Source organism: Peromyscus maniculatus, chromosome 20 (genome assembly GCF_049852395.1).
Source record: "Peromyscus maniculatus bairdii isolate BWxNUB_F1_BW_parent chromosome 20, HU_Pman_BW_mat_3.1, whole genome shotgun sequence".
Taxonomy (NCBI): Eukaryota; Metazoa; Chordata; class Mammalia; order Rodentia; family Cricetidae; genus Peromyscus; species Peromyscus maniculatus.
The window spans coordinates 54,032,208-54,045,976 of NC_134871.1; the positions used below are offsets into that span (position 1 = coordinate 54,032,208).

Sequence of the window (13,769 nt, forward strand, 5' to 3'; positions counted from 1 at the left end):
GAAACAGAAGGGAAAATCCAACAGCCTGATTAATGCAGAAGAAAGAGAGGGAGGGAGCCTGGTGTGCAGTTCCTTTTGGGCCTCTGCCCTTTCTCATCAATGGCAGTACACACATATCTGTGCCATGCAGTCACTATCGATAGTTGGTTTATTATGTTTTAATTTGTGTGTGTGTGTGTGTGTGTGTGTGTGTGTGTGTGTGTGTGTGTGTAAGCACAAACCCTCTTGGTAGAAGTAGATAACTAACCCCCAAAGGTTGTCCTCTGACTTCTACACACATGCCCTGACTCACGTGTGCCACCATAGCGTACCCAAAATAAATTAATAAATATAATAAGAGGTAGAAAGAATTAAGCCTGGGTTCTTTGCTTCCTGCCCCCTCGAGTCCTCTGTGGGGAGGAAGATGTTAGATAATCATATCCAAGCTGTGCTGTGTTGGTTTACAGGCCCACATGCCAGGATGGTTGAATTGTCTGCACGGAAGGAAGAAGCGACTGTGAGGGTACTGAGGGAATGTGGAAGAAATTGCCCCACCATCCTACTGTGCAGAGACAGTCCTACTGTGTGCTGGGGCAGGGAGCAAGTGGCCTCAGCTTAGCACAGGTCACTGTTGCCCCTTCCTCCTAACATATATTTGGTGATTTCATGGCTATCTTCAGCAAAACCAGTGACCAGTCAGTAAAGACGTGTGTGTGTGTGTGTGTGTGTGTGTGTGTGTGTGTGTGTGTGTGTGTGTGTGATAGCTATTCTATTCTTGGTGGTCAACTTGACTGCATTTGAAATGAACTAAAACCCAAATGGCTGGGCACGCCCGTGAGGGATTGTTCTCTTTTTCTTAAGGAAATGATCTGAGGTGGGAAGACCCACTTTTAATCCGGATCTTTTGATGTGGGAAGATCCACCTTTAATCCAGGCCACACCTACTGGCAGCCTATAGAGAAGAGAGGGCATGGAGGAAGGAAGCTCGCTCTCTTTGCCTGCTTGCTCTCGCTGGCAAGTCCATTCCTTCGCAGGCATGAGAGCCTGATTCTTTGAGAGTCCAGCATACTGAAGGCCAGCTGAAACATCCAGCCTCATGGACTGAACAACTACTGGATCCTTGGACCACAGCCTGCAAGCCATTCCAATAAATCCCTCTCCTATACATACATTCTATCAGTTCTGTTCCTCTAGAGAACCCTGACTAATACAGTGTATTTTAGACTCAGTTGATTATCATCCTCCCCTGGGATGATTTTTTTCCCTGCTGTTAGCTTTGTCAAAGAGACAACTTGGATAAAAAGCCAGAGCAGTGGCAGCCTAGCTCTCCCAGCACGTGGGAGACACCAGGTTCGATCCCTCATATTGACAGGAAAATAAAGAGGCTGATTTTTCCATCAGGGTGCTTTGACTCCTGTGGAATAAAATAACTCAAGCTCAAACAATAATAGATGGTTTGGATGCATGCAGCTGAGGTAAGGAGGCCTCGGAGGCAGGTTTGATCCAGGAAATGTTCGATGTTACCACAGACTCAGGTCTACCTCATCCTAAGCCTAGATCCCACCACGGTGACCAAATGGCTGGTGATGTGGGTTCAGAACACACTGCCCCCAAACGTGGCACCTGGAAAAGTTGATTCAGGAAGGAGCAGTGATGGTTTGAAAGGTTCAGATTCAACCTGGGTGACACCTCGGGGCATGATGTAAGGGTGATTCCGGAGACCTAGGAGGACCCATCTTGAATGTGGGTATCACAGTCTATTGGGCTGGGGTCCCAAAGCGAAGGAAGGAACAGGTGAGATGGCTCTGCCATTAAGAGGGCTTCCTGCTCTTGCAGAGGACCTGAGTTCGATTCCCATCACCAAAGTCGGGTGGCCCACATTGGCTGTAACTCCAGTTCCCAGGGATCCATTACCTTCTTCTGGCCTCTGAGGATACCTCTACACACACACACACACACACACACACACACACACACACACACACACACACACACAAAGAGAAGAAAAAAGAGAAATGACCCATGCACCAGCATATCTCCCAGTACCACTGCCCTGCTGTTCCCTCAAACTGGGGCCCAAAATGAACCCTTCTTTCCTTAAGCTCTTCCTGTCACGGGCATTTTGTCACAGCAACAAGACAGGGAACTAATACAGGGCTTTCATCCTTCCCTGTCCTTTCTCCCCTGACCAGGCCACAAGACCCCATGAGAGGCGCCTCATGACACCCAGAGGAAGAGTCACTTTCATCTCCTGAGGCATGGGGATATAACGGAGGGGTTAACGTCCTCCAGTTGATTACCGTTAAACCATGATCTTTTGCCTGCCGATCATATTCCTCCCTGACTAATACCCTTCCTCAAACCCAAGTATGAAAATACATAATGCACCTGTTTCTCTGGGTCTTCCTTTCTTTATGAAGCTTCCCATGTCCCGTAAAACTCACATGAAATGGGACTGGAGAGGTGGCTCATTGGTTAAGGACATTGGCTCCGCATGCAGAGGGATCTAGACTCAGTCCCCTGCATCCACATCCAGTTCCAGGGGATCGGATGCCCTCTTCTGACCTCCATGGGCACTGCATGCATGTGGTGTGCAGACATACACGAAAGCAAAAACACCCACACACACGAAATAGAAATAAACTAAAAACATTTAAAATCTTACATGAAATAATTTGGTATGGTACCGGCTTGTTAAGCTGTCTTCTGTGATAGGGGCTTCAGCTATGGGCTCAGCAAAGGAGGGCGGAGATGTTTTTGACCTTCACTAGTGCCCACCGTGAGCCAAGCTTCCCCTACTAGGGTGAGGTGGTAGATACGGCGAACTGTATTTTTTCTCTTCCCCACCGTCCAGCAAATTCCAACGGATCCACTGGAGGAGCAGCACAGGTGGCCTGCAGCCCAGTTACTTCTGGAAGCAGGAGGTGGTGGCTTGCACTGACTGTCCCCAGAAGTCACTACACCCTCTAGAGGTGGGTGGTGTCAATCCTGGACTGTTTTAACTGGTTCCTCGGGACCACGTCCCCTGTCCCCTCCGTGCAGGGCAGCTGGCCTGTGGAGCTGCCTCATCTACTGGACAGGAGAACCTACAAGTGGAGCTTGGTGTGAGGGTCCTCAGAAAGGGACCCCCAGACCCTGTGTGGGAACAGACGGACAGGATGCAAGGACAGACGCCAGGAGATCACTAACTTGACTCACTGGGAAGTGGTGGTACTGTGACAGACTTTGAAGGAGCTACCAGGGCTTGAGAGTGTCCCACACATAGGCTGTGAGGACTCAACGGTTTGGACCCCACCATTGGAAGAATGAGATGGGGAGGGGTTGGCGAGCGGGTGAATGTGCCGCTCCAGAGGTTGGGTATCCAGCGGACATCTAGGAGCCTGAGCTTGGGATTGGGGTAGGAGCTAGGGGTCATCAGGGTTGGAGGTTGGTGGGCAGCAAGCGGATGAAGGAGATGGGGTGTGGGTGGAAAGAGGTGCCAGCCCAGCATGACATCAGGAAGCGGAGGAAGCGGCAGCCTGGAGGCAGAAGTACACGCTCTGGTAATGCCACTTTCGTGCCTCGCTCCACCTCTGGTCTGCTCTCCCTAGGACATCAAGACCTTCTTGTGCCTGGAGGCAAGTTCTAGGGGTGTGGGAGTGCTTCTGAGTCTCCAGCCCTGGCTTCGTTTCTCCGGCAGGGACAGCGACGCACCGAGGGCAGAGGGAGCCCTCGCTGCCTAAGTCAGGCCTGGGACGGAGGGTCGGGTGATCCAGGATGCGGGCTCAGTTTCCTAACTCAGCACCGATCTCCGGTTTCCCGTCTCATCCCGAATAGGGGTAAACCTGCGGGCTGGCAGCGGGTGTGGAGGCGACCCAGGGCCAGTGTCCCTCAGCTCCCTCCCGCCTAGAGCCACAGTCACCTGCCCTGATCCCGCCCACCCTGAGGACTCGGGGCTGTGCGCTTTCGGACGTGGGGCGGGGCCTGGCGGGGAGGGGCCTGGCCAGGTGAGCGGCTGGAGTTGCAGAGGCCAGGTGAGCTGCTCTGTGGTCGGGTGAGTCCTCCCCTGGGAGAACTGCTGGGGGGGGGGGGCAGTTGTGGTTCCTGGGCTCCTGACCCCGGCCCCTTCCCCAGGCTGTCCCTCCACTCCCCACCCCTCCTCGCTCTCTGTGCCCCCTACCTTCCTGGCTTCCTTCTGACCTGGGATCGGTCCCCTTTGGACCACCGGGGTCAGCACCCAGCACTGGCCGCTCGGCTCTCGCACTAAACCTGAGCTCATCATGGTAGCATCATTCCCGCTTCACAGGTGGGAACACTGAGGCCGGGGCAGGTGCTGAGGATGCACGTGGGGCCCGAGGCTGGGGTCTGTCTGGGTCATCTTGTCACACTGGGTCCAACTCCCAGGATTTATAGGCCTCGGAAGTCCCCACTTAGGCAGGGCAGCCTGCGCGGGCTTCTTTCACTTTCTCAAATCTGGCAAAGGCCTCCCGAGAATGTTGCTGGGCGCCGAGGCTCTGCTGGGGAAACTGCGGAGGCCACCAGGGGGGAGGGGTGGCATTCCTTCGTCCTGTTGACTCGGGTGGGGACGTCCTGGGACTGTTGACTGGTCCCAGGCTGCAGACAGGTTCTGCTCTGAGACTTCTATCGAGTGTGCGCGCTGTCGGCGGGAGTCGGGGCGAACCTGAGCCCAGGTGAAAACTCAGTTCGCCTCAGCCGTTTGGTAAGTAGGCAACCTTCACTGGGCTCTGTAGTTTAAGGATATGCTTGGGAGTTCCTTATGGAATGCCCCGCCAAACCCTCCCCCGAGTCAGCGCCGGGATGGGGGAGGGGGCAAGGGACTGGAAGTCTGAGCTCAGCTACTCCCAGAGGGGTCAGTCAGGTCAGCCTCCTTGCGGGTTCCCAGCTCTCCAGAGCCCAGAATCAGCTCTGATCAGAATCTGATCAGATCAGATCAGCTCTGATCAAAGCCAGGGGGTGTGGAGACTTTCCTGGAGGGGGCTGCGGTTGAGCTGGAAGATGGGTGAGAGATAAGCAGATGAGGTATGGCCCTTAGGTGGCTGGGAGGTCCAGGAGCGGTGGAGATGAGCGTGCCCAGGATATGTGCTTGCATCAGCTCACAGTCAAGTGCAACTTGGGAGAGCTGGATAAGGTTGGGGGCTCTCCTGACTAATCACCCTGTGAGTCCTGGTGTCTCTAAGTGCAGATTTGGGGTACCATGTCAATAATGGACAGAGACCTGGCTTCAGTTAAAGAGGAGGCAGGCAGGGTTAGGGATGCAGCTAAGTTAATAGAACCCCTGCCTAGTATGCACAAAGCCCTGTGGTTTCCCAGTGACACACAAACCACAAGTGTGGTGGCCCAAGGCTGTAATCCTAGCATTTACCGCAGAGAGGTCAGAAAGTCATCCTTGGCACACAGTGAGTTTGAAGCCAGCCTGGGTGGGTGAGACCCTGTCTCTAATAATAAACTAAAATATAATAGGTTAGCCAAGGGCTGTCACCTGGAGGTGCCTGACCACACTAGGAACCCACCCCAACCCCCAAATCACCTTCATTTCACTGGTGGGGAAAATTGAGGCACTGGTCACATGATTCAGATAAAACTTCAGGAGGGTTTGGGAGAGCTTGATTATTTTATTTTGTTTGGAGACCGGTCTCACTATTTGGCCCAGGCTGGCTTTAAACTCTAGAGGCTCCTGCCTCAACCTTCCAAATGCTGACATTACAAAAATGAACCACTATACCTAGTCAGATGAGTGAATTTTGAGCTGGTCACATTGCTGTGGGGAGCGGCCTCCACATCTGCAAAGTCCCCTAGCAGAGGTCAAGTCATCCTTGCATACCGATTGCCTCATTCCTCACTCAAACCAGCCTCCTGAGATGGCAGTGGCACTGCCCATTTCTACAGATGGGGAAACTGAGGCAGGGGAGTCATAGGCCCCTGGACTGGTAAATGGAAAGCCAGGTTTGGAATCTGTCTTGGTGGGAGCAGGCTGATGAAATTTGGAAACTTTGGAAGCCCTCTAGCAACTGCCTGCTCTTCCAGATGTGTGCAGTGAGAGGCAGATGTGAACCTCCATACTTTGGCCCTCAGTGGCCTGAGGAAGTTCCTGTAGGGACCTCAGCCAGGGTCTATGGCTTCCACTTAAAAGGGAATTTCAGGACTAGGCAGTGTGAAACAGAGCTCAAGTTTAATTAAAAGTGGAAAGGGAGGTGCTCAAGAAAACAAAAACATACAAGAGAGGGAGGCTTCGCAATGAAGAGTTGCTGTGTATTAAAAGAGTTTTTATGGGCTGGAGAGACGGTCCCAGCACCCATCATAGCAACCTGGAACTCCAGTTCTAATGGATCCGACACCCTCTTTTTACTTTAAAAAAAAAAAAAAAAGCAATGGTTTTATTTTAAATTATGTGTGTCTGTGTGTGGGGAGGAAGTGGGAATGTGCACACGAGGCCAGGTTCCTGTGGAGACCAAGGAGGGTGTCAGATCCCCTGGAGCTAGCAGTTGTGAGCTACCTTATGTGGATGCTGGGAACTGAACTTAAGTCCTTTGCAAGAACAGTCCATGCTCTTAACTGCTGAGCCATCTCTCCAGCCTCTAAAAAAACTTTTGTTGTTGGTTTGAGGCAGGGTTTCTCTATGTATCTGTGACTGTCCTGGAACTCGCTATGTAGACCAGGCTGGCCTCGAACTCACAGAGATCCTGCCGTTGTTGCCTGCTGAGTGTTAGGATTATAAAGGTGTGTGTCACGCTGCCACCACAACTGTCCACCAAAAGATATTTTTACATACATATTAAGCACTGGGGTTAAAAGAAAGAGGAAAGATTAAGATATATCCAAATGTGGGCAGGGCCCTCTTAAGGGAGCGTCAATAAGAAGTGTCTCAGCATCAGCCATATAGACCATTTTACTGGCTTTCAAATTACCTCTCAAAAGGTTGCTAAGAACCTCCCTTCTCCCCCCACCCCACCCCGTCTCTTTGCTAGGTAAAATTAAGGGTAGCTCTGGAGGTGGGTTAGATTCTGATAAAGTTAAATCAAGAACCTCTAAGGTTACACAAGGGTTTTGGCATATGTTTCACTGTAAATGGAGTTTTCAGTGTAAGTCCTAGAAAATTGCAGGTTTAGAGCTGGGAATGGAGAAAGACCTTAAGCAGGTGTTGAATGTGCTAGAATTCTGCTTCTCGTCTAGGGAGAAGCTTCAGCCAGACTCAAGTGGGCGAGGGCTCTTTCCTCTTTTATGCTTTCATTATTTTCCATGTCATTCTGTCCTGTGTCACAGACGTTAGCACAGGGATGGAAATAAGGAGTTTTCCACTATTTATCTTCCCCCAGTATGTGTTTACATTTGATGCTTGCTGAAGATGTCGCACAGATATCTGGAGGCTTCTTGGGTGGCTCCTGTGGGTGGGGACCGACTGGGATCTGGGGTACTGTATGGAACTTCTGATAGCCCATTTGTCCAGGTTTCTGGGTTCCTTGAAGCAGGTTTGGGTGAATGGCTCTCTCTAAGCTACTGCTTTGGGTTCCCATCTTCTCTCTCACAGGCATCCTAAGGCAGTTGAAGCTTGGAGGATAATGTGTGTGTGTGTGTGTGTGTGTGTGTGTGTGTGTGTGTGTGTGTGTGTGTGTGTGTGTGTGTTCAGTGGAGGCTGTGCAGGGGTTAACAGCTGGGAATGGGCCTCCACACCCTGGCCACAGGCTGTGTGACCTTGAGTCAGTTGCCAGCCACTCTGAGCCTTGTTTTCCTCACCTGGGAAGTTCCATACTCCAGAGTTATGGAGGGGTCAAACTGAGTTGATTTAGGCAGAGTGCCTCAAATAGGCCACACAGCTTGGGGACAGATCATGCCTGGTAGCGTTCATTCTGTCTGTGGCCTCTGGGAGCAAGCCTAGGTGTGGAGTGAATTTGTGTTGCTGTCCTTCCCTGCTGAAGTCCAGCCAGCTCCAACTTGGGAGCCAGAAATGACCTTTCAATCAGAGGGGGCAGGAGCCAGGGACTCTCGGAAGGAACTGGTTAGGCAGGTCTGGATTCTGGAGATTTCTAGGAGCTACCCTTGCATTTTTTTTTTTCCCATTGGCCTTAAAATTCAACTCTACAGTGTCAATGCTGAAGGGGCGGGATGCCTGGGCTGGGGTTTGCTGGCTTTGTGATCTGCAGTAGATTGGAACCCTGAGGTGCCAGGACAGGCTCTGAGTCAGTGTCTCTGTCTCCCTGAGGTCCCTGCAGCTATGCCCCCCCCATCTCTCAGGCTGTGCAGGTGTGTGTGTGTGTGTGTGTGTGTGTGTGTGTGTGTGTGTGTGTGTCTGTTGGTCAGTACTCTCAGAGGCCAGAGTAGGGCATTAGATCCCTAGTGGTGGAGTTCCAGGAAGTTGTGAGCCACCTGATGTGGGTGCTGGAAATGGAGCTCAGGTCCTCTGGAAGAATGGGAACTCCCAAGTCATCTCTTCAGCCCCTATTTATCCATTTCGCCCAAAATTATTATTATTATTATTTTCATTATACATACATGTGTGTGTGTGTGTGTGTCTGTATATGGGTGTGTGCCCATGAGTGTAGGTTCCCAAGGAGGCCAGAGAGGACTTGGATCCCCTGGAAATGGAGTCACAGATGGCTGTGACCCACTCTAAGAACTGAACCTCAGTCCTCTGGAAGAGCAGTAAGTGTTCCTAACTTACTGCTGGACCATCTCTCCAGCTCTTATTTATCTACTAAAGATTTATTTATTTTTATTTTATGTGTATGAGTGTTTTTCCTACATATATGTCTGCACACCATGTGAGTGCAGTGTCCCCAGAGGCCAGAAGAGGGTGCCAGAGCCCCTGGAACTGGAGTTATGGCTGGTTCTTAACTCCTGTGAGGAAGCATGGGAGGGCTGAGGCAGGACTGCTGAATCCAGACTGAACTACGAGTCAGACTTCGGTCAGTGACGAGAGGTGACGCTGGCTATGGATCCCTTGCCTTGTGTGGGCCATGTGTTCTAGGTCACAAGGACGGTATGTGCAAAGGTTCTGAGATGGCCACAGTGTGGTGTGTAAAGAGCGCCCGAGGCTCATGGGGCTGAAGCAAGAGGCACGGGGTGGAAGTGGTCCATCTTGTTTTCTAGAGGGAGCCTTTGGGTCGGGGATGGGGGCTTCAGGAAGCCCCTGATGTGAAGAGAGCTGAAACAGGAAGCCTTGGGCGGGCATTGGACTGCCAAACGTTCTGTTGAGTTTCTAGTTTTAACTCAACAGACCTAGAATTACCTGGAAAAGGGAACCTCAGTTAAGGAATCTCCCAGATCAGATTGGCCTGTGCAGCCATGCCTGTGAAGAACTGTCTTTATTGATGATTGATGTGGGAGGGTCCAGCCCACAATGGGCAGCACATCCATAGGTAGGTGGGCCTGGGCTATATAAGCAAACTAACTGAACTTGAGCCCGTGAGCAAGCCAGGAAGCAGCATTCCTCTTTGGTTCCTGCCTTGATTTCCCTCGATGATGAAATGTGACCTGGAAGTTTAAGATGAAATAAGCCCTTTCCTCCTCAAAGTTTCTTTGGGTCAGAGTGTTTTATCATAGCAACAGAAAAACAAGCTATGTTTTGGGACTGAGACTCGGCGTTGAGGGCAGGATCTCAGGCTTCAGCATCCTTTTGGGAAGAGTAGAAGGCCAGTTCCCGTGGGCTGTGGAAGCTGTGACAGAGGTACCAGCTGTGCCTGAATGGTGAAAGCAGGGGTTCCAGACTGTGAGAATGGGGCTAGACAAGGAGGGACCTTGAACTCCAGTCTCCTGACAGCCAGCTACAAGGACTTCACCACTGTTGTCCCCACCCCACCCCACCCCCGCCGCCCCCGACCCCCGGTGTCTCACCTGGATCATGTGCCCAGATTCTGGTGTCTCCCTATTTCTCCCTCTGGACAAGTAAGTAGTCTGTGTGTGCCTCTTGCCAGCACCGGGGACCTCGTGGCCTTGTTGATAAGGTGTGGGCATTGGGGGAGGGGCTGTGGCCACAAGCTTGGCTGAGACAAAAAGATGGATCCTGCTGTGGTGTCGGAGGCAGATATGGCCAGCGCATGCCTCTTTCTTTCTGAGCCTTAGAGGGTTAGGAATGGTGGTATGGGACCCCTCTCCTGAGTTCTGAGAGAGCCTGGAGGTCTGCACATCCACTGAGCTCTTTATCCGTGTGCCCCACCCTCCACGGGCTGTGCTGTTTAAGGTAAACTCAGAGTTAATTTGCCCGAAGTAAGTAGGTGTTCATTTGTAGCTACAGCATTAAGATAATTGCTATGAGGGTCTGTTTGTGTAATATGCAAACACATTTTGACAGCAGCAAACCACTTTGCTGTGAATCATAAATAGACCCCTTGGGTGGTTTGGAATCTGTTTTGCATAGCATGCCTGCTGCTGGAGCTCCTGTTCTGGTCTTGGGCGCCAACAAAGACTGAAGCTCTCCCAGCCTCACAGATGCTGATGGCTCCCCCAGGAATAAGTCCCCACATTGGGGAGACTCCTGGAGTGCACAGAGCTGCAAAGGGAGCAAGTAGAGGCAGTGGACACAGGCAAGTGTGTGTGTGTGTGTGTGTGTGTGTGTGTGTGTGTGTGTATAAACAGTTTTATATATATAGTGTGTAGAGACTGGAAGTAGTATGACTCAGTGGAAGAGCAATTGCCTAGCATATGCTCGGACCCGGATATATATACCTGTGTGTGTGTGTGTGTGTGTGTGTGTACACATAAGATATATTTTGAACATCATTTGCTATACATATTGAGCTCTTTCAGCTACAACTGAGTTTACCCTAATGATGTGACTCAAAATAGTCCCAGCTTCAGAATGGAGCCTACGCCTGAGGAACCAGCCTATACTGGAGGGCTGGGCCACTCTTAGGGTCCTTACTGATTAGATGGCACCTGCCTACATTGAAGAGGGTCAATGTGCTTTACACAAAGCCACTTGACTTAGATGTCAACATCGCCCACAAATCTCTTCACAGAAACGACTAGTGTTTGAACCTGGGCATTGATGGTGTAACCAGCTAACACATAAAAGGGTCCCTGTTAAGGGCCTGTGTGTACCGCCTCTCCTTGAAACCGAGTCATTCCTTAGGACCTGTCCGTTAGCAACTCCAATGACTCCTGGGCCTGATAGCCATGTGGTACCTGGTGGAGACAGAATTCGGGGATCCTCAGAACCTCTCAGAGGTAGTATGGTCCAGCTTCCTTCTTGGGTCTGTTCAGACTCTGGGAGGCGGGTTCCCACTGTCCACAACACCAGGAGTCAGGTGAGGCTGAGAGCAGTGCAGGATGCTGGAAGAGCCTTGCTTTAATTCCCACTCAGTGGCTGCAGCGGAAACGGGGCACAAGCCCCTTCCTGCCAATGGTGCAGCAGGGCTGACTAGGCAGACTTCAGAACAAAGAGTCCGGGCTGTGCCAAGGGATAAAGAGTTTGAGCTCGTCCAGGGGTCCAGTCGATGAGAGAGAGGAGGGATTCTATGAGCAAGGGACATTTAGATCATGATGGGGAAACATACAGAGTCAACCAAACCAAACTAATGGGAACTGTAAACCAATAGCTGTGGAGCCCCCGTTGGACTGGACTAGGCCCTTTGGATACTTGAGACGGTTGTTTAGTTTGAACTGCTTGGGGGGCCCCTAGGCAGTAGGATCAGGATCCATCCTTGGAGCTTGAGTGGGTTTTTTGGAGCCCAGTGCCTATGGTGGGACACCGTGTGCAGCCTTGGTGCAGGGGGAGGGGCTTGGACCTGCCTCAACCGAATGCACCAGGTTCTGCTGACTCCCCATGGGAGGCCTTGCCTTGGGGGAGGTGGGAATGGAGGGTAGGTTGAGGGGGAAGGCTAGGGGGCAGGAGGAGGGAGGAGAGGGCGATCTGTGGTTGGTATGTAAAATGAATAATTAAAAAAAAAAAGTTTGAGCTTGTAAAGGGAAAAGGACCCACATGTTGGTTGGCTAAAGCAGAGGACAGAGGAAAATGGAGCCATCACTGCTGCGGAGGCCATGGCTGTAGGCTCTGAGCAGCTACTTCACCCTGGGGATGGTGTGAGGACTGGCCTCTCAGTCGTTACTGGTTCCTGGCCAGCTGCCCCAGGCTATGTGTGTCTGGAGCTGTGGGCTCCGAGGGCCAAGTTCCTTTCTATCTGGCTGGCTATCTATAAAGTAGGTTTTTCCTGCAAGGTGTGGGCTCAGGGTCCCAGCCTGGGCATCATCCCACACCAGTGAGGTCCCCAGTGAACTGCTCTCCAGTGTGGATAATTTTGGATTTGAGGTGCACTGGAGAGAAGGTTTGGCTGATGAGGCCTGGCCTTGATGTCCGGCGCCCTGCCAGGAAGCAAACCTGATCCTGAGTATGCATCTGGGGCCTGGGCCAGTGGCTCCCCAGCTCAGAGCCTCAGCATCTAGAGTTAGGTGACGTGGAAAAGTACCGGGGCAGGCTTGGGGAGACTGAGGACGGGGAGGCCAAGTCTCTGTGTGAAGTATGGGAGGGCTGAGGTGTCTCAGCTGTCCACACTAGTGTAGGAAAGAATGTCACAGGATTAGGATGGGGAGGTAGGTGGTCCAGAATGACAGGTACTCTAGTCAAGATTCAGTCAGGCTCCATGTCTGTTGCAAGTGTGTAAAAGGGATGGGACACACGAGACCCCTCCCTGCTTGTCCCCTCTGGGCATCGTATCCTTGGCTCTCTCCTGGGCCCTTCGCCCTCTCTGTTCCTCCCCCATTCAGGATGCCCTTCTTTCGGGATCTCCTGCCAGCATTGCCCTGGCAGCCCCAGGGACTTGGCAATAAGTTAGCCTCCGCCCTGCCTGTCTGGCCACCCAGCTGGAGCAAAGCTCCAGGCCAGAGCCACACAGCAGCCTGGTGGCAGAGCCCTGACCAGGGGCACAGATGGTTGAGGGCTTCAGGGAGGATAGAATAGCATGGGGAGGGGGAAGGGTGTGTAACAACTGGACAAGGACTCTAGAAATATCACTAATGACTCAAGAGAAGCTTCAGCAACCCCTCCTGATGATGACCTAGCCTCCTGTTAGAGGTGACTAGTTTAGCAATACCCCTGCATGGAGCTTTAGCAGGAAGAACTCACTCACATCACCTCACCTGCTGGAGAGCTTGCAGAAGCACAAAGCCAAGAAAGAGTCTGGGCTTCCTGTCCTGGGCACTGACCTGTGGGTGACCTTGGGCTAGTCTGTGCTGAAGCAGCACAGAGCTCTGAGAGGTAGAGATTGGTTCTCCTCAGGGCACGGTGGTTGAGAAAGGCGCTTCCCCTCAGTCACGGCTTCCAGCTCTTGGTAATATTTCTTAAACGTTCCTGTAGCCTGAAGATTTGGAGGAGGTGTGTTTTTGACTTGAGACCGAGTCTTGCTGTGCAGCCCAGGCTGGCCTCACACTTACTCATCAGTATCAGTGAGTTCTAACACGTTTCATACCTTAGCCTAGAGAGGTCTAACCTCCCTGATTATCAGGACACAGAGCTGCTGTGGCGTCTGTAGTGATGTCTCCTGGTTACATTTTTTTTAGTTTCCCATCTGTGTTTGAAGACATACACTTGTCAACTCGACTGTGTTTTGGTCAAGGAATTAAAGGTTGTTTTTCTCCCTTCCTGCCCCCACAACCCTGTGTGTCCATTTATCTGTGGAGGTCAGATGTCAGTGTCCAGAGTCCTCTTCAGTCCCTCTTCACCTTATTTTCTGAGACAGGGTCTCTCACTGAACCTGGATCTTACGGATTCCCCTAGACTGGCTGGCCAGTGATCCCCAGAGCCCCTCCTGTACAATCTCCCCAGGGCTGTGACTGCAGGTATGCGCTGCTGTGTTTTGCTG

General features: G+C 51.8%; 1 protein-coding gene across 10 annotated transcripts in view; it reads left to right on the top strand.

Annotated features, from left to right (window-relative positions):
- Positions 1-3,028: 3,028 nt before the first annotated feature.
- The window catches only part of Arhgap8 (Rho GTPase activating protein 8), a 43,934-nt gene continuing 33,193 nt past the window's right edge, over positions 3,029-13,769 (top strand). For 2 of the 10 annotated variants that reach the window (XM_076556462.1, XM_076556463.1), the window contains exon 1: positions 3,029-3,311. In XM_076556462.1, coding sequence (XP_076412577.1) covers positions 3,290-3,311 — 22 coding nt within the window. In that variant the 5' untranslated portion in view covers positions 3,029-3,289. Of the gene's footprint in view, positions 3,312-3,692; positions 4,013-4,093; positions 4,679-12,112; positions 13,747-13,769 lie in introns of those variants that run through there. The other 8 variants (XM_076556468.1, XM_076556472.1, XM_076556469.1 and 5 more) reach the window with 6 other exon arrangements.